The 26802-nt window shown below is 35.3% G+C and overlaps 1 protein-coding gene across 6 annotated transcripts in view; it reads right to left on the bottom strand.

Moving 5' to 3' along the window:
- The window catches only part of RtGEF (Rho-type guanine nucleotide exchange factor), a 334719-nt gene that overhangs the window by 165936 nt on the left and 141981 nt on the right, over positions 1 to 26802 (bottom strand). For 5 of the 6 annotated variants that reach the window (XM_090411130.1, XM_090411129.1, XM_090411132.1 and 2 more), the window contains exon 14: positions 12793 to 12994. In XM_090411130.1, coding sequence (XP_090267256.1) covers positions 12793 to 12994 — 202 coding nt within the window. The remainder of the gene's footprint in view (positions 1 to 12792; positions 12995 to 26802) is intronic. The other variant, XM_090411131.1, reaches the window with a different exon arrangement.

Raw genomic sequence — 26802 nt, 5'->3', positions numbered from 1 at the left:
TTGTATTACTATGCAATTCATCTCATTAACAGTGATGTTATTATCCTATGTAGTTCACACACTACATTTTTAAAACTTTCACCAACATCATGGTTTATATATATCACAATGGAAATAGTCATTTACACAGGAAACAATTATAGGTGCAGTCATTTTTTTCCCCTCTAAACAATGCAGATATTCATATCAGCTGTCTATCCACAGCTGATATTCATATATCAGCTGTGGATAGTTGATATATGAAATTATTGTAATTGTGCATGATGGTCCTCTAGATCAGCACTTCCCAAACTGTGGGCTGCAGCCCCCTTGGGGGCCGTAAGTTTTGTTGAGGGGGGGGGACCGTGAAATAATGAAAACAAATTTAAAATGTTTTAAGACTAAGTAGATTTTCTTTAATCTTAAAAGAAACGTATTTAATTTTTATTATTTCTTTTTTGTTCTTTTTTATACTTTAATGGAAAAAATCACACACTGGTGTTGGTTCACAAATTTTGCTTCTTGCGTATTTCGGCACTTAATGAATATTAGTAAATATATGCTTATTCATATAAGTTTAATTTCAAAGGTATTGATAAGAAATACAATAAATATTATAATAATATATGTCTATATTACGATTTTTTTTTTTTTTTTTTTTTTAATACGATGGGGACCATGAAATATTTTAATTTTTCCAAAGGGGGCCTTGGCATCCATAAATTTGGGAAGCACTGCTCTAGATGTTGAAGAGTCTCTGATTACTATTCAGATTATATTCTAAACCGACACCACCTGATGATTCTTCCAGAATTTGTCAACATCATCTTGCTATCTAAATAGCAAGAAGACAATTTAATGCATAAAGGATATTATACTGAATAACAGGCTTTGCTGTATCTATAAAATTATGTAGCAACATATCCCAGTTTGAATAAAATATTTATACAAATTAATGTAGCATTTATCACTTATTACAATACACCTATTACTTATTACTCTCACTACAGCAAAAAACACTAAAACAAACGAAAACTTCAATCAAAGCCCATAAGTACATGTCAAAAGAAATTCACTATAGCCTGCCATCCACACACCAAAACTATTATGTTGGTCCCTATGAGTTTATAGTACGCCCACAGATACGAGATCCTTTGACACTTCTGTGCGTGTCAACAGAAGAAGAATCCATTCCGATAATAGGGTAATCGATCCATATTGTGGGATGAGTTGTTTATTATTACACATTGGAAAATTAATTTCTCTTATGATCATTGTAGTTTTTAAAGTGGTAACTATTCTGCTTGTATAACAGCTGGAAAATTTTACCTATAAAGCAAGTGATTTTGCGTGTTGTTGACCAATTCGTTTATCACCTTATTTCTTTCTCCCCTTCAACATGAATCGACTCTTCTTGGCAGTCTGCCAACGAGAGTTCTCACTTATGTGGTCAGACTATACTATAGTTAAAGTTGATTGAAGTATTGAGTCACTGAAATCGGAATGTTAAATTGTGTACAGATGTAAAATTGTGACTATAGAACAGTCCCTTTTGCAATAACAATGCTAAAGAAGTTAAAATCAAGGGAAGTTTAAAATTAAAAACGTGTTAATTTACATACCTGAGTAAAAATTTTTGGAAGTGTAAAGATGGTAAAAACTCGATACAAGACTTGATCAGAGCAAAGATGGTATATGATAAAAGTGATGAGCACTAGAATAATAAATTTAGTTTAATCCTTTACCTAAGTGTAAGCAAACAAAGTTTGTGCCTGAAAATATCTTCAGGACTGAGGTAAGGTGGTACCGTTGGCAACTCGTAGCAAAGGTGGACCAAGATCTCATCACTCCTTGTCTCAGTATCTCCCATAATGCAAAGCACAGTGTATAAATAACATTCAGGTAAATGAAAAATGCAAAAACCAATAACAAAAAAAATACCAAAAAGATGTATTATGCAAATTTTGGATTTTGAAAGAACTGAGAATAAAGAACAGAAATAAAAACCTTTTATGCATATGATAAGCCCGAAACAATGTTAAAACGTATTAATTATTGTTAAATCTATAGTTATTATTTAAATCTTATTAATTAATTCTTGTTCGGCTGCGGCTTTGTAAAATTCTACATTTTCTCGTTTGAAACTTATCTTAACTTTCACTATAGTTCCAACTTATCTTAACTTTCACTATAGTTCCAACTTATCGTCAGTTACGTTACCTCTTCTTGACTTGCACACGGACCTTACTATTTGTGGTCTTGCGACCACAAATAGTAAGGTCCGTGTGCAAGTCAAGAACAAAGAAAGTGCCTCAGGCTGGTGTCTGATGTACTGGTGTTTATTCTAAACTGAATTTTGGAAAATTTGTTTGATAGTCAGCTGTGCACCAAAATTCTAGGATAAGAGGAGTATCTCCCTCCGAAGAATAGAACACCCAGTATAACACACAGCTCCTACCTTTTCAACTCACCTCTATACCAAATTACATATATTTCTTACTCTGCAGTCGTGGCAATATCTACTTCAAGATACACAGGTTCGATTTTATGAGTAGTGCATTGGACTTAGAGATCAGGCAAGTTATTTTGACAAGAAAACAATTTATTCATCACTCACAACATCTGAATCTTAGCAGGACTACCTGTCTAGAATTTTACCCCCCCTTTCTTAACTTTACATATAATCAGATCATCAACATATAAAAATTCAGGTTTAAGGAATGACTACAACAAAAAATACAAGTAAATTCCCTGTACAATTCAGCTAGGCTTTCTCTTACATAGAGTAAATTAATTCAATTGTTAGCTCAAGGCCTAAAGTCCTGCAACTCTAATTTTAAAACAATTCTATCAATTCAAACCATCGTCACAATCTAAGTTTCTTTCTGACTAAATAATGGAAAGTTCTTATTTTTCATGAAGTCCGGTCCTTTATAGCTGATTACCTCTTCTTGTTCCCGTTAGACCACGGGAACAAGAAGAGATGATCGTACCTGAACATCCTTTTCGTAATTTGCAAGACTTCTTTCTTCTTATCGACGGACAATTTAATTCCTACGGTTTGGAAGTTCGGCATCTGGTTCCTCCTAATACGACGTGCTTTAGTTGCATCATTCTTCTTGCCTTTGCTCCATGAATATAGGTCTCCGAATAGGATAATGATTCATCACCCACGATTCAAGTGAAGCTCAGCTGCCATTAACGAGCATCGTACTTTCTTCTAAACTCCTTGGCTTATGGTGACCTTGATACTGCCATGAGTCCGAACTCTCTCGTCGGAACTCCATGTGACTTCTTGCCCCACAAACAGAAACTCCACTCCGGAACGTACTCAAACTCCCAGGAACAGACTAAACCGAGCAAGTCCTGTCTCGATGCAGCAAACTTCTATTTATATGGTTCCGATGACCTTCATTTTTCTTACGTTGTAGTTGCCTGAGTACCCTGATGTTCTGCACCAGTTGTCCTCGTCGATCGGTGGATTTAGACGGGAAACCCCGTGTAATGTTGACCTTTGCGTTTGCAGTGGCCTCAGGTCATGAGGCCACTGCAAACCTTAATCTATCTGACATTTTAGTTGACTAGAGGTATACTTAGACACAATTTACCTTATTTGTAATTATGTAATTTTCTTTGTTCTTACACAAAACTTTTGACATTACAATATTCAACAATTCCAAAAAAAAAAAAAATTATTATTTCCATTTCAATTAACATCAAGTTTTTCTATTAATACACAAGTATTTTAGTGGGACTTAGCATACTTGTAAAATCAGCATAAAAGGTATTTTATTACAAAAACTCCTTTTATTCAAGATTTTACAAAAGGACGGCTGCTGGCCATTTTTTTAAAATGTCATTAGATGTGGATACCTGAAAACTGTGAGCAAGCAGCATTGATTTTTTTTGTCAAACATGTATTAGGAAGAGTTTGGTTGTTCGAGAGTACAAGGGAGTAATTTATTTTGTTTAATTGCTATGAAGGAATAGTAAATAGGATCATTTTATGCTTATGGCACATTTTGTAGTTCTTATTGCTAATGATTCAGAAGAACATAATTTGGATTCAGTTTTATTGGAAATCAATAATGGTGTTCTTTTTGATTTCGGGAGTATACGAAGATTTGTATTTCTTGAAGGTATATATCTCAGCAGTGGGATTTTTGTTTTTGCTAGTATGATTTTGTTTGTGTTTTTTCTTTGTGGCAGAAAGTAAGAAATCTAGTATAGGAATATTATAATCTCAATAATATTCAATTAAGCGATATTTAATATAATAAATGGTAGAACCAATATAACAGGTAATGTTATATTGGCCAGTTATCCTGACTGGCCTTTAAACCTACAAACAGCATTATGGCAGAGCAGCAAGTCGAGTTATAGTGATTCTATGTTTTAGTAAATTTTGTAGTTTATTGTTAGTGGTAAAGACAATTCTGTAATTTGAATATTTGTTTTATAACTTTATAAATGTTTTGGATATATGGGAGTTATAAAACTATATGTAGATTTGAGAAGAAAGAATAACATGATTGACAGAATGAATGGCATAGTCTATGGGTTGATTGGGATACTGTTGAGAGCTGAAGATCTCTTTCAGACGAATAAGTTGGAAGCTGTAACCGAAGACAAGCAGATTTTTTTATGCAATAAAGGTGAGAGGAGGTCTAATGTATAAATAATTTCCACTACTTGTATGTTTGTGGTATACTTTCATAGTGATAAGATGATCAAATCTAATGATGGTCAAATTCAAGAAAGTTATAGATTTATTTTCTTCATATTCGACGGAGAATTTTAATCTGGCTAAAGATGTTGAAAGAAAGGACTAACTGTTGTATGGCATTCACATTACTGATGCACAGAATGTCATCCACATATCTACTGTAATAAGAGATGCCAATGGGTAGAGAGGGGAATAAGAATTATGTTTCCATATGGGTAAGGAAAAGGCTAACATTCTGGCCTATTGGAAGATCAAAGATTTGTCTGTAAAATTTTAAATTACATTTAAAGTAGTTTGCTGACATCATTAGTTTTTATTAGAGAGAGAATATCTGTATGAGATAATTTTGTACATTCCAATCAAGTCTGGTCATTTATAAGCAGAGTATGGACAATGTCTAGGATTTTGGGCAGATCAACATTAGTATATTGAGAAGAAGCATCTAAAGGAGAAAGAATATAAGAATATTACTGGGTGATATGCTGATTTGCTTGATATGTTGGAAAGTGGAAGATTTTTTTTTATCATAAATCTTGAATATTTTAGCAAGGGCTTTAGTAAATAGCAATAAAATTGAATAAGGGAGCTGTTGTGGTATTCTTGTATGAAATTATGAGGCATAGCCTAGTTTGTGTATCTAGTCCATAAATTGGGGTTTGTACGAGTGATTATTTTTATTTTTTATTTTTAGCAGTTGTGCCCTTGTTTGGATTGATGTAAACATTTTTCAATTTGTTTTATAATGTACAGAGTGGGGTCTTCAGCGATTATTTTATAAGTGTTTATTTTATTAGTTATCATCATTGACGATATCTAGGATTTAATGTCAGAGTTATTTTGAAACTTTTTTATGGCATGTGAAAGTGGTGGAGGAAGATTTTGTATAGGAATTATTTTACTATTTATGATACAGTTTAAGTTTTTAAAAAACATCTTTCTTGGAATCATTTTCAAGTTTAGTTTGGCTTCAAATTTTTAGGGAAAGTTTTTGGGGAAATAGTAAAATTTAAACCTACGTTTAATACTTCTGTTTCACCTGGAGAAAGTGTACAGTTAGATAAATTTATACATGAGCTAAAGGTGTTATGTTTACTATCTTTGGGTGTGGAATATGTGAAGGCAGTGGGAGAAGATAGGATATGCTTGTTTGAGTTGATGAATTAGATTTTTCCATTTTTTATTATGACATTCTTCTCTTATGAAGTTATTAAAGAAATTTTGCTTCTTTAACAACTAAAAGATATTTTAGCTGATTTCCTATGGATATAGTTATATGTTTCTGTTTTAATGTTGTATCTATAACTAACTGCTTGTTTTAGGAGAGATGAAAAAAACATGTGGCTTTTCACCACTTTTGGCTTTCTACATCTGACGATGTTTTAAAAAAATGGCCAGCATCTGTTCTGTATTATTATTATTACTTTTTTTAAATCTGAATATTATTTTTACACTCAGTTGTCGGTATCTTGTGCTTTTAATTGTAAATCGTTATACATGTAAATAAATATGAATAATTTCTATTTCATTTTATCTTTTCGTTTTTGATGTCTAGTGTTAGTTCTTCTTCTTCTTCTTTTCAGCCATTTTCTGTCCACTGCTGGATGAAGGCCCCCTCCAGTTCTTTCCACCTGTCTCTGTTCTTGGCAATGGTTGATCAATTTCCCCAATAAAATTTGACAATTCATCACCTACCTTCTTTTAGGATGTCCTCAGCCTTGTTTCTCTTCTTTAGGAATCCAGTTCGTTAGTATGGTGGTCCATCGCTCATCTTCTATTCTGGATAGATGTCTGGCCCATTTCCATTTTAGTCGCTTGTGGTTAAGAATGATGTCAGTGATGCGAGTCTGGCTTCTTATCCAGGTGTTTCGCTTCTTATCTTTTAATGTGATGCCTAGCATCAACTTCTCCATTTTTCTTTGAGTTGTTAATTTATTTGACAGTGCTTTTGTTAGTGACCAAGTTCGCATATGAGATGACTGGAAGTATACACTGGTTAAATGTCTTCTTTTTTAAAATGCTTTTCAATTTTCTGAATGCACTCCAGACAAGTTAGTGTTAGTAATTCCTAAAATATCTCTAGTGTTTTGTATCATATAAGACAATATTGATGTCAGCACTGACAGACATAAGATTCATTTTGTAAACAGACACCTTAAACCTACGGTATCGATAAATACAGTACTGTAAATGTATTTTCACTTCCTTATGTTCTTTAATAACATCTTTTCTCTAGCTTACTTTATTGTAAGAATATAGTTTATATACGTACATACATATAAACTATGTGTTAATCGACTGTTTATGTTATCGGTAAGACTTCTGGTCAACAGTGGGCTTATAGCAGTTAAGTTTTTGTCGAGTCAAAAGTAATACATGGATTTTTGAGCACAACACTGGGGATCAGTGCTCCTAATCCCTGTGTTGTTCAAGAGTTAACTGTACTTGTTTTGAGAGGTCCACATCAACTATACACACAATAACTATCATACCTCTCCATGAACTCATTAACTAAACACTAACAAAAGAGTCACTTTCCAAGTGTAAAATCTAGTGCTAATAAGGTACAATGGTGACTGTTGCTCACCATACTCTTACCCAATTTCTAAGAAACCCCCACCCCCTTGGTTCTCCCCTTTAATTCATGTACTGAAACACTTCCTCTGCATCAATCCTATAAAACCCATTTAGTGACTTATGTTTTCTCGTATCTCATCTTTTCTGTCTAGCATCCAACTGCTGTAATCCAAAAATATTCAATCTTCCTCAAAGGGAGTATTCTGTAGACAACTCATTATTCTCATCACTCACCTCCTGATCTTCTCCAACTTCATTCCCAAAAAATCCAGGTCGCTAATATGCACTATTAACATCCCTATGTGGCTGTCACAAAGAGTTAAAAAGGAATGATAACTCCTTGGACATAAAAGTAGCGTCCTTATAGAGTACAGTCATACCTCAGTTAACGTTACCTCTGGTAATGAAGCCTCGATATAATGAAGTCTGCAATTTCAAGTCCCATTTTATATAAAAATATTAAAATTTTAAGGTCAACGCCTGGCAATCATCCAACTGGCGAATGACGGCGACTCGTCATGTACTCCAAATTGTGGGTGTGTCTGTTTTAACAGTTTTGCACATCATCTGTTTAATTAAGTCATTGCTTATACTTCGTAGGGTGTGTTTCAGTGTGGTGCATTGCAATAAATGATGTATGTTCTCTGATAGCATTATTATAGATTTTGTAAATATTAATATTTAGTTAAAATGTCAGAATCAAGGAAAAGAAAAGCAATTTCTTTAGAAACTAAATTAAATATCGTACAACGTGTTGAAAGGAGTGAAAGAAAATCCGATGTGGCACATTCTTTAGGATTAGCGCAGTCAACTTTAACAAACATACTTAGTCAATCAGAAAAAATAAAACAGTCAATTGTACAGATGTTACAGCAACAAAATAACTCGCTTAAGGAGTCCAATTTTAGAAAAAATGGAGAAAATATTAAGTTTGTAGATAGATGATATGTCACAATGTCATATGCATTTAACTCAAATGGTGATTCAAGAAAAAGCATTATTTTTGTTTAATCACCTGAAATCTAAACAAACTGAAGAAATTGCAGAAAATTTTGCAGCTTCTCGTGGTTGGTTTGAGAAATTTAAAAAACAGGCCAGAATTCATACTGTAGAATTATAAGAAGCTGCAAATAAGTTTCTAGAAAAACTAAAGGAAATAATTGAATGTGAAAATTTTTCACCAAATTTGGTGTTCAATATTGACGAAAGCAATTTGTTCTGGAAACCGCTACCATCAAAAAACTTCGTTTCTATTAGCTTCATTTCTATTGAAGAAAAATCAGCAGCTGGGTTCAAAGCAGCCAAAGACCGTTTAACGTTACTCTTTGGATCAAATGCTTCTGGCGATTTTAAATTAAAATTGTTATTAGTTTACCATTCGGAAAATCAGAGGGCGTTAAAATAACATGAAAACAAATTTACTTGTAATATGGAAAGTTAATAGAAACCATCAATTACCAAGGAGTTATTTACTGATTGGTTTGTTAACCATTTTTGTCCAGAAGTGAAACAGTATTGCCAAAGAAATAATTTTGAAGAAAAAGCTCTTTTGTTGTTGGACAACGCTCCGTGACATCCTACTGATCTTAATAGTACATTAGACACATACATTACTGTCAAAGTTGTCTTTCTTCCAGCAAACACAACTTCCCTGATTCAACCGATGGATCAGGGAGTAATAGCAACATTTAAAGCTTATTACCTGTGTGATACATGCAATTTAATTGAACTAGAAGATAAAGAGCAATTGTCAATTTAAACTTTTTGGAAAAACTACACTATTAAAGATGCAACTGAAACCATTAATAGCTCTTAGAAAGAAGTCACTCAAAAATGCTTAAATGGAGTTCTTCGTCACAAATTATGGCCAGAAGTTGTACTAGAAGAAGAAAATAACATTCAAGAGATTAGAAATGAAGTTATCCAGATGGCTCAATCAACAGGTTTCAAAAATGTTGACGAAGAGGATGTAAGAAATTTATTAAATGCAGAAGATGATGGTTTTTCAGTGGAAGATTTAGAAAAACTCGTTAGCAATGAAGCCAAATAAAATGAAGACGAAATTAAAGAAGTTCCTACTGAAAAAGTGTTAGCAACCAAAGATTTAAAAAGATGCTTGAATGACATTGAAAACGTTTTAAATTTTTTCAGCGAAAATTATCCTGATTTAGGTAGAAGTGTTATTGTTAAATGAAAGATAAAAAAAGCATAAACAATCAACTTTAGATTCATATTTTAAAATGCCGTGATTTTATCTTTGTTAGGTATGCAATATTGACTTTTTATGTAATAAAGCTTTTCTTTTTTCAAAAAAAAATCTTTCATTTTCTTTATGTACGAATGTATCCCTATTATTATGTAATTTCATGGAATTCATCCTCTTCATTAATCGAGGTATAACTGTAGTTATATAAGGAGAGCTGTGAGGCCTTCAGTTATCTTATTGTATTTTTTTAAATAATTGTGAATTTACCAAACATCTGTTATCCTATTGATGGTGAAGTGGCACTTTTTGAAAGTATTGCCACTGATTTTTTTGTTGTAATTTCTGGTGTTCGATTTTATTGTACTGAGGACATCTAAGATACTTAGGCAAAAATTTTACAGTAATACATTTATTTCACTTAAGTTTAAGTTTCCATCTTTAATTTTCTAAGTAACTTATTTATGACCACATATCAATGTGTTCATCGATAATGAAGTAATCCTATCAGCTACTTTAGATGCTTTTGTTGTATTTCTTGAATTCTAACTCTCTATTCCACTAACAGAGCCTCCATAGTTGTAATAGTACTAATATTTCCTAGAGCCTCCATAACTCAGGCAATATAGATGAAGCCCTTTGGTCGGAAAGACCTGGTTCGATTTCCATCAGTGATGTGAGGAACCTTTATCTGGTCTCGTTTAATGAAAAGTGAGTTAGCCGGTCTCTTACGGAGGTAGGGTTTTTTCACCTGGAAACTCGGATTTTTCGTCCCGCAGAACAGACAAACTGGTCCCGTGAACACGTGGATTACAATCATGAACATGTCCCAGCCATATGCCAGTCCAGAGTCCAGATAAAATTGGGGTGGTGTGTGTGGGGGAGGGGGGGGGGAGCAATGGTGAACTATAAAAATCTTACGAGGAACAACTTTGTGGTCAATGCCTACAAAGTCACCTATGGTTAGAAATGACTGAAGTGAAAAACTACCACCACATCCACTAACATCCCATATCTCTAGATTCAATTTTCTGGAGTATATTTCATCAGTGTAGTGCATAGCTTGTAATTTTTTCTTTCAAACTGCATAACTTTACACTTTTCCAAATTAAGTCAGCACCCACTATCCTCTTCAGGTGCAGTCAGTTATTTAAATCATTCTGCAGGATTACTTCATTGCCTTGAATAACTGTCACTCATCTAATTTTGCATTTTCAGAAATAAACAACAACTGAATGTTTTCCTTCAGATCCTTTCCCATGCTATTAATGTACAAATTAAATAGTGGTGGTCCAAGTGCAGAGGACTAAAATAGAAGGATTCCACTCCTCCATATACTACTCTTGATATCTGTCCATCATCCACACTTATATCTCCATTTGATTCAAAGTGCATAATATTCTGTTGAATGCCACTACAAAATCCAGCAGTATCACGACATGATAGATGGATATATCATTACTGACTTCATGTAAACAAATTTTCCTGCAAACTAATTTGCTATTTGTCAAGACTCAAACATTATCAGATCTTCTATTTTGATTTTCTACTGTATCAATCCACCTAGATTATGATCTTGATCTCCTCTTTTATTCTGTTTTCTTGTCATCCTAGCCAAAAAAATCCTCTCCTTTCTGTTTTAAGTGACCATACCATCCAAGACCAGTTCTACTAACACAAACTATCTACAGCACTCATTCTTATAGAAAGTTTTTTGACTTGGTTATAAATTAAATTAAACTTGCTAGGAAATTATATTTTTGTTTAATCCTTTATCCAAGTATAAGCTCACAAAGTTTGAATGTAAAACATCTTCAGGCCAAGGCTACTTATATAGAGAGGTTAATGATCTCACATTAAATGCTTTAGTATCCCATAATGCAAAGCACACATCCTTTCAGACAGGTATAATGTTATGGATTATGGGAAGAACTACTATCCAGATTGGTTTCCACCTTCATTGAGGTCTCATTAGTAGGAACCAGATCCAAGATTGAAGTAATGCACAAGTCATATATTTCCCATATACAAGTAGTGAAAAGGTGTGATATATACTCCTGATTACATTCCTCTTAAATGTTTTTTCTACCACAGTGCTATCACTGTTTATTTCATTTAGCAATTTTGAAAGTAACTATTCCGGATATCTACCTTCAGTTTTCATATCATTTTATCATCTCCGATTCCTTTTTCAGTACTGTACTCCATTAAGTTTTTTCAATAGTTTCTAAAATATTTTGTCACTTTCTGGCAAATATATTCTAGAGGCTATTAAAAATGTTTCCTGATATTTATTTTCTATGCTCTTGCCAAAGTCTTTTCATGACTTTTCTACTAGTTTTACACAGTGCTTTGCTTTCATACATTTCTCTCTGTACTCTCAAAGGACACGCTGACTTATTCTCTAGGAACTTTTGTTACACTTTCCTGGGTCCACTATGGATGTCTTAGTTTTCTATCCTTGTAGACAGCCTCAAAACCTGCCTCTCTCTCTGGCTGAATCAATCGATGCATTCCTCAGGGTCCACCAATGAATCTCCAAAGTTTAGTTCTTGCTTTCAAAACCTTTAACTTTTTCTTGAATAATATTTGTAAATTCGAGGTTACGATTCACCACTGACAGCTGCTCAACTTTGATGTGTTTTAAAACTTAAACACTTTTCGATATGATTTTAATTTTATCCCGTTCAAAACTAAATGGTGATCACTTCTGATTTCATGCATATCCATTCAAATACAATCTGCTTTATATAAGTCCTTTTGTTCATCAAACTCACTCCACATGCACAACCTCATTCACAACCCTACCTCTTTTTCTCATACCATGGCAGCAGACTCACAATCTTTACCCTCTCACTCTTTTAATACCATCTCACATACCATACTTGCCACAAAGTCACTGATAGATCATTAATACCTGCCAAAATAATCATGTTTTGAACTTTCACCTTCTGCATTGCCAGCCTGGTTGGTCAAGTTGAAAGCATACTTGCTCTCCAACCAACAGGTTGCAGATTCAAATCTTGCTATGGGCATGGATGTTTAAGATTGTCTGACCTTGTGTACTGCTATAACCTTTGATATGGTGCAATATAAGCTTTGCTGTTCTTGCACCATTAAAACCATAATCATCACCACCCTCTGCATTCTTAATCTTGACCCTAGGGAAACAAGATTTCATCACACTCTCCTTAAGCAAGCACTCCTCTTATCATGGAATAGCCACACAGTTATAATAATTATGTTACATATTTATCTATTTTTCTTAGTGAACTATCTTATTAATTACATAAAGTTAATCACCAGGTACCTTTATCTTTTCGGCGACTATTGGCTCTTCTCAGCATTACTTCTCCCTTACCAGCTAATGTTAAACATGGCCTTAGAGGTGGGTGTGGTCTTAAACTCCAAGTAGACCAAACCTTATTAGGAGATCTAGCAGATGGGGTTCCTTTTAGAGAACCTTGAGGTGTTTGTCTAGTGTCATGAAGAAATGAGCTACTTCCAACCTGCTGAAAGATTATAAAAACAGAATAAGTAAATATTAAAATGCTAATTTTGCATTGCAATACTAACCACATAAAATTTCATACATAGTATGAATATACTGGTGTATGGAGCTATAAAACTGATATGCTGTGCAGAAAAGCATATTTCATCAGCCTTTTCAAAGCATGATAAAACATCTCTCTAAACTGAACATTAAGATGTATCACAGATTACTTCATGTCTTGAAAGGCACTGTTTCAAAATAGGTACGTATGTTGTCATGTTTGTGGAAATTAAAGAAAGAAACTCAAACTTACACATGTTATGATGAAACAGTGCCCTCATTACAATCAAAATCTTTTATTTAACATTGTGTATAGAGATGAAACATTGCAAAATATGTCTTAGCAAAGCAGAGATTCAACTTGATTTGTGTTCTTGTTTATATAAAATAGTAGTCAGTCTGTTTCTTCTCATTAATTGTAGTTTTATTAACTGCATATTTATAATCTCTAAAGATTTTTCCCCCACTAGAAGAAATTTGTAGCAAATATCTCATAACTGGTGGAAGACATAAAATAATTTGACCAAGATCAATAACGTATGAAACTGATCATGAAAATTAGTTTTGTATTTTAAAACCTTTTTTTTAATTGATGTAAACTTTTTGCTAAGTATCAAAGGCTTCTTCAGTATGTTAATAATGAAACACAAAATAAAATGCAATAAAATAATTAAATATATATATATATATATATATATTTGACCAGCTTGTGGGAATACATTCCTTGGCATCCCTGGGTTACCTTAGTGTGGACTACTTAAAAGACAGGTGCTGGTGCTGCCAAGCATCTATATACAGGTAGTCGTCGACTTACGACCTATGTGCTTTACGACTGCTAATGCATCTCGCACCGCATTTCAGTATGAACTACTGTAACAGATTTTTCTACTACACTCACACGTCCTATCCATGTGGTCCATGTAGCCTAATGGGAACAGTTGTGCGTGCAGCATCAGCCCACTGCCCAGTAACGTGTGTTTGGCGCAATTCATGCGTCTCGATCTCTGTTTGCATACATATTATGTTCACTATTTTTGGTTCAGTTATAATTTGTGTTACAATTAGCATTTTTTTAAAACCCCGAAACATGTCAACCAAGAGGAAAGTGCCTTTGTCTACTCCTAGACCTGCCAAGAAAGGCCATTGATTTAGACACAAAATTGAAAGTGATCAAGCAGCATGAAGGTGAATGCGATTGCACGCGATTTTAAGTTATCTCATTCTATAGTGTCAACGATTTTGAAAGACAAAGAAAGGATTCGTGAAGTTGTTAAGTTCAGCACCCATGCGAGCAACAGTGATAACGAAACAACGTACAGGGTCCATCCATGAAATGGAAAAATTATTGTTTCTTTGGATGGAAGATCAGATACAGAAGCGAACACCCTTAAGCCTTCTTACAGTGCAGTCAAAGGCTAGAAGTCTCTTTCAGATGCTGAAGGAACACGCCGGGAAAGATTACACTCAGACATTCGTAGCAAGTACAGGATGGTTCAAAAGATTCAACCTTCATAGGGTTCAAGTCACTGGAGAATCAGCAAGTGCAGATGTGGAAGGAGCTCAAGAGTTTGTTAAAAGTCTGGATGAAATAATTACGGAAGGAGGGTATCAACCACAGCAGCTTTTCAACGTGGATGAGACTGGATTGTTGTGGAAAAGGATGCCAGAACGCACTTACATTTGCCAAGAAGCCAAACGCATGCCTAGTTTTAAGGCACTTAAAGATAGGCTGACTTTGCTCCTTGGCGGGTTTTAAATTGAAGCCTTTTTTAATTTATCATTCTGAAAATCCCCGTGCGTTCAAGAATGTAAACAAGCACACTCTGCCTGTATACTTCCGTTCAAACCGAAAAGCCTGGATGACTCAAACATTGTTTGAAGACTGGTTTCTAAATTGTTTTGTACCCTCAAGTTCATGAATATTGCTTTGAGAAAGAAATTCCTTTCAAAATTATATTAATCTTAGATAATGCACCTGGCCATCCACTTCACCTAGACCACCTCCATCCAGATGTAAAAGTTTTTTAATTTGCCGCAAAATACAACTCCACTCATTCAGCCTATGGACCAAGGGGCGATTGCCAAATTTAAGGCGCACTATATTCGAACCACTTTCGCCCAAGCTATAGTCACAACAGATGCAAACCCAGAACTATCTTTGCGAGAGTTTTGGAAACAGCAGGATATTTATAAATGCATCAAAAATATTGCGGCCGCATGGGAGGCTGTGACAAAGAAATGCATGAATGGAATCTGGAAAAACTGTGTTCAGCGTTTTGTTAATGATGAATTTGATAGTGAACATGAACTTGAAATGGTTACGGAAAATATTGTAACACTGCAAATGGACTTTCTTTGGACATTGAAGTGGAAGATGTTGAGGAGCTGCTAGAGCAAGAATCTGGAGAATTTACGAATGAAGAACTTATCGCTTTGAAAGAAGAGAAAAATAAAGATGAGGAAGAACCAGAAAGAAAATTCACCACTAGAGGGTTATCTGAAAGTTTTTCTCTACTAAATAAACTTCTTACACATTTTGAGGAAATGGACCGAAACATCAAACGATTTGCAGGGATTGAACGAATGGTACAAGATGCTTTTCTGCCATACCGTGAAATTTACGCGGGGGAAAGGAAACAAACAATTCACACAAAAATCAACATGTTTATAAGAAAAACAACTCCCACTACATCAAGTGGCGGCATTGATGACCTGCAGCCAAGCACGAGTGGTCAGTAAAATATTTCTTAGGTTTTATACGGTATTTGATATCTTTTTTTCATAATATTTTTTATTTTTGCAAATAGTTAACCAATTGTGTTGTACACAGTGTCTGATTTACCTAAACTGGTCTGACTTACGTCCAGATCGTTTTACGATCGGTCGGAACCTAACATATTCGTAAGGTGACGACTACCTGTATTCAACTTTTATTAGTCCATTTTAATAAGGTTTTATTGGCCTGACAGCTGTTTAGAACTGGTTGATTCTCTTCAGAGAGAGAGAGGAAGAAACTTTAAGAGAGAAAAAACTCTTATGCAGTACTAAGGAACTTCAGTAAATCAAACTAAAAGTAAATTACATTAAGCAAAGTGGATTTTGCTCCACTTTGCTTATGTAATTTTGCATCGCCGAACTGAAGCCTTTTGGCTCTTTATTTTAGTAATTATTGTATAAATCCTCTGTAAATTCTTGATTCTCATCTTTTTTATATATATATATATATATATATATATATATATATATATATATATATATATATATTTAAAATTATGAATTTAATGACCATCTACTGTCTTGCTTATGCTGTAGTGGCGAGTTTTAAAAATATTTCTTCTATAGCATTTAGTTTTGTTCAACTGTTAACATAGTGAGGATGCCTTGGATACTTAGGAAAAAACTTGACATCGATTGAAAAAAGACACTATAGCAAAATTAACACTGTTTGCATGCTACTAACAAATAAAATACAAAACTGGTTTTCATTATCAGTTTCATGCGTTATTTGCCTTACTGAAAGTATTTTATAAATTTCTTCCACCAGGTATGAGATATTTTGCAACAAAATCTTTCTAGGGAAAAAAAAAGTCTTGAGAGATTATAAACATGCAATTAATAAAACTAGAAATAATGAGCAGAAACAGACTTACTTTACTATTTTATATAAACCAGAATAATAATCACAAGTTGAATCTCTATGTATTGCTAAGAATTACAACTTGCAATGTTGTATGTATACACAATGCTAAATAAAAGATTTTGATTGCAATTAGGGTGCTATTTGATCATAATATGTGCTTTTCGATGTTTTCCACCATCACTTAAATATGTTTCATTAGTCCTGGATATCCCCCCCTTTTTTTTTAATGTGAATCCTGCCCACCATAGACAACTTCTGCACAGATGCCCAATATGAAAATCAGAAACACAGCACTATATATCTCCGATGGTCTTTTGACAAAAAAAAGAATATGAACTCAGATTAAAAAAAAAAAAAAGATCTTCCAGTCCTGATACGTCTCTAGCTATATTTAAAAACTGTGTTCCATAACTAACACTTATCCTACATCATCCCTACAATCTTTTATAGTCATGTTGCATTTTATACTATCTCAACATGTGGTAGTAAACATACCTAATCTATTCCAAAAAAAAGGAAGATAAAAGTTTACTCAAACTATTGGCCAATCACCTTTACCTGAATCCTCTCCAAAATAATGGACAAAGTCATCAACAATCAATTTCTCCACTACCTAAAGACCCAACCAATATGGATTCCAGTATTCTAGATCTGTGGATGATCTCTACATCATGCACTAATGGACAAGTGTCATGGAAAGGTGTGGAGAAATATGTAGTTGCTCTCAGGGCTGGCTATACCAATGGTGCAAGATGTGCATTTGCACAGGGCGGTAAGTTTTTTTGGGGCAGCAAAATTGAAAAATAAGGAGGAAGGGGCACAAAATATGCTACTGCATCTGGTGGCCCTGGTTGCTCTTGCCATTTTCATAGCATCTGATTATGCCTGGCATTTAACACTCATTCAGTAAGCTGCCATCCAACTTCTGTAACTGGGTAGTCAACTTTCTACCCAGTAGTTCATTTGCATGTCATAGTGGATGGCTGCAAGACTCTCCACAATGCAGGAGTACCACAGGGCTCTGATCTATCACCTATCGACCCTCTTTCTCCTATACACAAATGATCTAATGCTTGGTACACTCCATTTGTTCTACTCATTCAGCAAACCATAGGATGAACATTCTAAGTCTCAAAAATCTGCAGCCAGTGCCTTAAACAATGATCACCATACCAAACTACATTTGGCATTTAGCATTCCCCCCCCCCCCAACTCACTCCTACCTTTACCTTCAGTAATACACAATATCACCACAAGACAGGATAAAATCTTGTTCTCTGACTGCATTTACCACAGGCTTCTAACATAAACATCCAATCAAACAAGCCATTCCAAAATCTGTCCATCCTTAAAATACTGTTTGCATCTTTGAGTTGATGTACCTAAAAAATTCTTTAAAAATTCTTGATATCACCTAGAGAAGGACAACAGATGAGCTTCAGATGGATAGATAACCTACTCTCACAGATTACTGTTTTAGCTTAGTGTCTTTTGTACAGGTACTATCATGGATACTACTAAACTCAACTCTCATCTGTTATTTCTTGGTTTTCTGTTGGGTTTGTCAAAACATGAGTGGCTGCTGCCCAACACCTCTTCTTACTTCAAGTGCAGATTCATTGCACCTGTTTCTCCTCTTCCTTTTATTCTATCTACTTATGTCCTCTGAAACAGTCTTCCACATGAAGTGTTTCCCAACAACTACAACTTCTAACTCTTCAAGGAAAATATTAATAGGTGATCTTCTTATCCAATCCTCACCTGCATCTCACACACAGCACTGATCTGTTATAAGTAGAAGAATGTATAGCACATAAGTAGGTTTTTATACAGGTTCTCATATATATATATATATATATATATAAGCTGAGTTCTGTGGCAAGAGCAGTTTCATTAGAACATATGGCTATTTTTTGAGAAGTACACAATTTTGAGAAAGCCATAGTGTTGGACTGGATGATGGTGTGACAACCATCTTATGTGTGTGCATGCATAGGTTTCAATAAACAGAAAAAGAGGAAGATGTGTAATTAGTGGGTCTAGGAAGAAGCTTCCTTTTTTTTTAAATGTTGAGCCCACACACGAGAGGTTGGTTGATCAACCTACAGTACATTAGTACCATGTATGGGTAGTGGATTGGGAAAGGACCTACTTGTTCACATTTGATTTAAATGAATATATAGTGTATTCCTTGGGGAACACAACATGGGGATAGACTGTTCCACAGTACAGCAGTTACAGGGAGGAAGGAGGAAAAGAAACTTGTTCTGTGGGTTTCAAGGTGCACATGCTCCAACAAGCTTAGTACTAAGTAGGGGAATTATTGATGCTATTTCAGATTAACATTTACCATGGAAATATTTGTAGAATACACATATTGTATTCTACAATTGCAGAGACAAATTGTCTGTGCAAAAGTGTGTGTGTGGGGGGAAGCTGGTAAGAGATGGGTCATTAATAAATCTAATCGAATTGCTCTCCTCGGTATTGAGTCAAGCATTTTGAGAGAGCTTTTTTTTGGTGGGGGGGCGGTCCTACCCCATATGTGGGAGAGCAGTATTCAATAGCTGGGTGGATTTGTGATTTGTATAAGGTTAACAGCTGTTCAGGAGTGAAGTATCATCTTGAGCAAAAGAGAAATCCTAGTTTTTTAGAAGCTGAGGATGCAATGGTTATGATGTGTTTATGCCAGGAGAGGCTTGATGTCAGGGTAATTCCGAGAAGAGAAATCTCATCTTGTCTGGAAATTTGAGTGTTATCAAAAATAATACTAGGTGAAAATGGTTCTTTTTTGTGAGAAATAAGACAGTACTGGGTTTTATTAGCATTGAAATTGACTAGGCTATCTGAACCCCATTTGAGGATGGCTTGGAAATTGGAATTGAGGGCAGTGGTGGTGGTGGCTGATGTTCTGTAGGTTGAGGTGAGTTGTGTAGAGTAAGGTTTATCAAATGAAAGGGAGGAGTGCAATGTGCTGTCATCTGCAAAACTATGTATTAGAGTTGGAGGTTAGCTGAAGTAGGTCATTGATATATAGCAGGAAGAGGGTTGGTGAGAAGACAGAACCTTGTGGAACCCCAGCATTAGTTGAATGGTGAGAGGATAAGGAACCATCCACAACTACACATAGTATGAGTCCAAACAGAAAGCTGGCAATCCAACTACAGAAGTCTTGAGACAGACCAAACGATGGCAATTTGTTTAGTAAGCCCTTGTGCTGGATCCAATCAAACGGCTTAAAGTTATCAAGTGCAACTACTTGAGAGTTTGCCAAACTTCTCCATGGCATTTGTCCAGATGTGGATGACATATTTCTAGAGTGACTTGGTAGTGACTGGAATGGAAAAATTATTGCTGTGAATATCATACCTAGTTAGAGTGTTTTTTTGTTGATAAGATTTATATTGCTAATGTAAAAATAATCAGTGTGAGTATCGGTATGTTGTTAGAGTGTTTCAATGTTAACCTAATTGTCAGGAACTCTCTTAGAATGAGAACTAAACTAACATGTACTGTATATATATAATTATAGTGTTCAATAAATCTTGCTTTTGAATCCAATTAAGACTATCTGTAATTTGGAATCCGATGCACTTCTTATAAAACTTAATATGAACCTAGCTGGGACATTAGAAAGAAGAGATTTTGGCCATGTCTGCAAGATCAAGGTATCACTTAAGTACACTCTAGAGATCGCCTCTTGATTGATATAGTTTATTTAATCTAAAAGCCCTAAGTGGCGCAGCAATAAAAATAAATTTCTTAGTGCTTTAGGAGAGGTTGTTCTCAGATACTCTGATACTGGCTCGACTCTGAGGCAATTCCCATTGTTATTCAGAGGTACCACGTGATACCTGAGAAAGAGTCTTATGAATATTTGTATGAAAGACTAAAAGGTACATATATTAGAAGGAAGTCGACACAACAGTATCTTCAAGGTAATGCAGAAATTGGGAACTGATGATTTTTTCCATTATTTTAAGACAGGACTGAGGTGGGCGAGATAGGGTGGTAGTTGGATGGCAGCGACTTGTTGCTCTTCTTGAGAATGGGTATAGGCCATTCCCAAGAATACAGACCAATTTCCAGCCTGTGGGATTGGATACCAGTGGAGCAAGACAGTATATACAGGCAACATAGGAGTCAGTTCTGGTGCACAAACTTTCAGGACAATTAGAGGAATGCCATTAGGGACAGGAGACTTTTCTGCGTCTAATTTGGACAGTATTTTTCTGATCTCTTTCTGGCAAAAGGATAGAGGGGGCATTGTATTTTGGGCATCTGGAATTGTTTTGGGGCATTTACCATTGTCAGTTATGTATGCATTACAAGCAAAGTGTGAAGCCAGGAGATTGACTTTTTCTGACGGGTGATGATTCAAATGGAATCATCTAGGTATGATAGGGGTGAGAATAGTCATGGGCAGAAGTTACAGCCGATTGTTTTGGTGAGAGACCAAACAGCTTGGCTTCCATTTGGACAGGCTGCTAATTTTCTGCTTTTTTTGCTCTTTCAAACTCTGTTATGGAAGCATTGATTGTTTTTTTGCATCTATTTCAGGCTTGGGTATAAGCTCAAAAGGAAGATGGAGTTCTTGATTTGAGCCAGTTATGGTATGTTTGATTTTTCATTTGAACAGCCTTGGCACAACATTTGGAAAACAAGGGTTTATTCAGAGAATGGCAGGTCAAAGTACTGTGGGGAATGTATGTTTCCATGCCAGTGAGGATTACTTTGGTTATAAGTTCGGTGCACATGTTTGGGTTAGAAGATGGAAGCAATAGTCAAACAATGGGAATTAGGCATAGCAGTTGCAGGGGCTGTCCCACATGGCGCTGTTATAACACCAAACTACTCTTGTATGGGAGTGGCTGTGTAAGCATTGTTAAATGGGGGAGAAAATGAGCACTAGATTGTGGTCAGAATTATCTAGGCCCCCACTACATTCACTGTGTACTTGGAAGGGTCATTGGTGAGGAAGAGATCTAGGGTGTTTGGGGAGTGGTTTGGGTTATCAGGTATTCTGGTTGACTTCTGAACAAGTTGTGTAAGGTCATTAGTGATAGGAAATGTTTCAGCATCTCTGTCTGCAAGATGAAGGAGAAAAGCCAATTGGTGTTGTGGACAAAATCTCCTAGGAGGATGATTTCGCTGCTGGGAAAGTGGGACTGGAGAAAATCAATTTTTAAGGAGAGGAAATTAAGGGGCTCAGAGTAGTTGGTTACATTAGGGGAGCGATAGAGACAGCAAATGAATTTGACTAAGTGAGGAAGGGATATTTTCAACCAAAGAAGGTCAAAGTTGGGTGATTCTAGGTTGGGTGCTCTCAGGCAAGATATTTGTCAGAGCAGATGCCACCCTTGGGTCAAAAGAAAACAATTAAAGAGTGTGTAGTTTGGAAGGTTGAGATGAATAGTTCTGGGGAGGTGAGATTTGAGTTTCTGCCAGAAAGAGTAGGTGAGGTTTGCTGGTCTGAAGATGGTAATGGACGTCACAGATGTTGGTGAAGTCGATTTGTAGGATTCTGTGAGGCATATGTTTGACCACAAGGGTCTTGCACATTTCATATGCAGTGCCTGCATACTGGTCTCCGTGGTGGCTGCTAGTGGTGTCACTTGATTTTTTGAACCAATTTAACTTGTCTGTAGTTGATGATCCAACTGTTGTCTCCATTTTAACGTTTTTCTTCATGTTGTCTTCGAAGCCGGTGTCCTTGTTTCCTTGTGCAAATGTTAGGTCTGGTCAAGCATGTATACACGATTGGGGAGACTTTGAACTTGTCTTTGATCACTGTTATTAATTTTAATGTGCATGTCGGTGTGTTACAAGTCACTTTTATGAGGCATGGAAAGTTCGCTCTGTCCTTTCTTTTATGGGTCCGAAACTATGGCACCTGAAAATATTTTTAGAATCAATGTTGCATTCTTCTGCTAATTTGATGATGTCTTCTTCTAGTGCTTTTCCGTTTTCCTTTGTAAAGTTCAAAATAATGGCGTATTTTTTGTTTTTGGCCTCCATTGAATCATGCACTGGTGATGCGATTAGGTCATGAAGTTCATTTGCAAGCAAGAGTGAACTTGCATTGCTCTAATTCGAGCTTCTAATGCTTCTATTTTGGAGGAAAAAGTTTCAATCATAGCAATGATGTGCTGTTCGAGATTTTTGATTTGTTTATCTAAGTTCTGGAGCTGTTTTACAGAAGGGAGGCACACCGAACAGAAAAAGAGCTGGCTGAGGTCGATAAATATCTTGTGTGATGATTCATCTATTTTTGCACGAGAAGCGTGTAGCCAGTGGCAACAGAACTCGCACATCATACTTTTTTTTTTTTTTTATCACTGATATCAATTTTACAGCTGTGGCGCTTTGTGTGCTTGTCAGCAATTGACTGCACTGCACTGGCGAGACACGGGGGTGCTCATTTGATGTTGGCTTTTGTTGCTGCCATCTTTGCTTCATATGGTAGGCATAGCGGGTGCTTACATGTGGCTGAATTTTTTGTGGATAAATGGATAACTAATTTAATGCACTATAAGTACTTACAGGTTGTGTAAAAGTAATCAGCTTCTTAGTACCCGCTGTTAAGATTTCCATTTAATGTTTAATTTGAATGAAAAACACTCACAATAGCAATGAAATGCAGGAGCAAGTTTAGAGTAGCTTATTCACAGATGTCTCCTGGCCCAATGGACTACCTAGACACACCAGGTGTTTGATGGTTTTTGCTTTTCTTTTTCTATGGTAAGGTATATTTTTTTAGATGTTTGCTATTTTGAATGCATTCTTACTTATAAGATGTGTTTGCTATCCTGCTCCACAAGGCCAGATAGCAAACACATCATCTACATAGCAGATACTGCTAGTATGAGTGCAGCAACAGTGTTGAGCACTTTGTTGTTCTCTAGGTATTCTTGGAGATAGAAGGCATTGAGTCCATCAACATATTTGTGTATTTTGCTTTTTTGGAGATCTGTAAGCGAGACTATTATTATTGTTAATTATTACTATAATAATAATTAATTATTATTATAGTAATTAATTATTATAGCATTATTATAGTAATTAATTAATTAATAGTTTATTATATTACTATAATAATAATAATATTATTATTATAGTAGAACAGTTTGGAATAAAAATTTCCATAGATAAAACTAAAACAATGGCATTTTGTGGACAAACTCCAGTTAGAAGTAAAATAGTTATTAATAATAAAACAGATAAATACTTTCAGTTCTCTTGGATGTGAAATATCATATGAAGGAGAAAAAAACAAAAACTTCAAAATTTTTACAGATTATAGGCCTGATAAATAGAACACTAATCCAAATATAGTACAAAAAGAAACACGCTTGAAAATATAGAATACTTTAGCAGTGCCCACATCATTATATGGCATTGAAATTTGGGCAATAAACAAACAAGATAAACAAAGAATAAAAACAAGTGAAATGAGATTTACAAGAAGAACTGCAAAATACACATTGGATCAAATAAGGAACGAAGACATTTTAAAAGAACTAAAAACAAAATCAATAAGAAAAACTAAACAATTATAAAAAAAATGGATAGAACATGTAAACCGAATGGCCAACATCCAATATTCTAAATATCGGATGTTGGCCATTCTTCTACCCAGCCAACTGGAAAGAGAAGGCAGGGTAGACCTCAAAAAAGGATATTGGATAGATGATGAGACTGGAACAGAGCAATATGGTCTATACCCGTAATTAGCGTTATGATGAAGATGATATTATTGTACGGGAACCTACATGGAGTCCGAAGATTCATCACAGGCAACCCAAACTATTCACACAATCTATCATACCTCTTCTTGAACCCATTAATAGACAAAGCACTCACAACTAACACTGGAAACCCATTTCACTCATTCATAACTCTCTAAGCAAAAAATCTAGTCCTCACAACCCTAAGAACCACGCCATTATTCAACTGCCAGGGATGACGACTTGTTCTGGCCCCCCTAGCCAAGTGCTGAAACATTTCCCCCTGCATCAATGCTATAAAACCCTTTAAGCAACTTATATGTTTCTATTGTATCCCCACTTTTTTTCTTATCAATCAACTTCTGCAATCCACACACCCTCAAATCTATTCTCATAGGAAACATTCCACAGCCAACTCACCTTCATCTCAATCTTCTGCACTGCTTTCTCATCTCCAAGAAACCCAGCAGACCAGACTTGAACACAGTAATCCAGATTTGGATGCATCAAGACCTTATGAAGAGGAATAACTTCCTTATCTATACTATCAACTATAGGATCATCCCATATATCCGTGGTTTATCTCGGTATCATTTTAGTTTTTTTAATGATTTCCTTGGATTTCTTTCTTTCTTTCTTTTTTTTTTTTTTTTTAAATAATTTCACAATATTGGCTACATCCAAATGAATAGCATTAGCTACTGTCAAAGAATGTCAATCCCACATTTAATGCATATCATAATTTCTAAAATAGATACTTGCTTAGGTGTGATGGCAAAGTTATGACCTTAAGTAAGGGCTGAACCCTTCTTCTGTAAGTCACTATGATGATAAATTTAGCACTATATGATCCTGTCACAGGTGCAGTTTTTCACTGTTAGAAGGTTTTGAATTTTTTAATGACTGTTCCTGATTTTTCAAATTCTTTGGCTGTTGCATCTTCAGAGAATGCAGAGGTTATAAAGGAAAGACTATGGTTTAGGATTTAAGATTTCACGCAGATGTTCTTGTAAAGTCTTGATAACTATAGCGGTCTTGGAAAACTGCATGCACTAGTGCCAATATACTCTAGTATCAATGCTAAACTCAACTCTGTATAAATACAGAATCTTGACTTGTATAAATCAGAATGGAACCCTCAGTGGGTTTGGAAAAATAGCAAACACTATTGCCAATATACTCCAGCATTGTGCAAGTCCATTATTAAATGCCTTCTTCGCTCACATTATCTGTTCATTTGATCTACGAGGTGTGACAATTTAATTCCCAGAACGGCTGCATAGTGTCTCTTGAGTAACTGTGTTTGTATATCTTTTAACTAATATGTGCGTAAACCTCAAGCCGATAGAGCCATTTGCTAGTTAGTTATTGCAAAAACAATAGAGATCTGCGTGTAAACTTTGGCGTAAAAATGTGTGATCGAAGTTTAGAGCAGCGTGTTAACATCGTTTGTGTGAAATCAGCAAAACTTCTACTGAAATGTTGGAGCTGTTGAAAAGGGCATATGGTGTGGATGCTCTGAAAAAGAGCATCCACACCATATGAGGCATAAGAGATTCAAAGGTTGGCGAGAAGATGTCAACGATGACACTAGAAGTGGACAGCCAAAAACAAAAATGGATGCAAATGTGAACAGTTTCAGATTTGGTACGGTCTGACAGACAATTAAATCTGTGATTAACGGCTGATGAATTGCAAATGAATCAAGCAACAGTCAGAGTAATTTTAACTGAAGAATTTGGTATGCAAAAGATTTCTGCAAAATTTGTGCCTTGGATCTTAACAGACGAAAAGCAGCAGCACTTGTTTCTGAGAGTAATTACAGGTGATGAAACATACTGGTGCTTCCAGTATGATTCTGAAACAAAATGGCAGAGCATGAAGTGGAAATGAAGATTTTCTGACATCGCTGATATCCAGCATAATGTGATAAAGGAACTCAAGAGTATTCCGGGAAAAGAGTTCCAGGACTGTTTCCAAAAATGTGAACACCATCTAAACCAGTGTATAAATGCACAAGGGGACTACTTTGAAGGCTACAGTAGCCAATAATGTATAGTTCTGAATGTAGGTTTTTTTACAGGCAGGAATTAAAATATCACACCTCATACTTCAAATTGTAAATGGTTACAATCCCAAAACAATAGAGAAGATTATCAATCATTTTTTCCCACCCTCTATTAGAAGAGAAAACTCACACAAAATCACTCCTTTACATCAAAGGCATTTCAGAGCACATTTCTTGCACTTAAAGAGGTTTAACATTTCCACAACAGTCAAGCCTATAAATTCAATTAGCTCATTGATACCATCTCCATAAGATAAAATTCCATCTCTACCACTACCTGCAAGTTATTCTACTTTGGACGAACAGGTTGATCTGTTCCTATATACCTTTCT

The sequence above is a fragment of the Typopeltis vanoorti genome, chromosome 21 (genome assembly GCF_054136105.1).
Source record: "Typopeltis vanoorti isolate ZY-2024b chromosome 21, IOZ_Tvanoo_1.0, whole genome shotgun sequence".
Taxonomy (NCBI): domain Eukaryota; kingdom Metazoa; phylum Arthropoda; class Arachnida; order Uropygi; family Thelyphonidae; genus Typopeltis; species Typopeltis vanoorti.
This window is presented reverse-complemented; position numbering and strand designations above follow the sequence as displayed.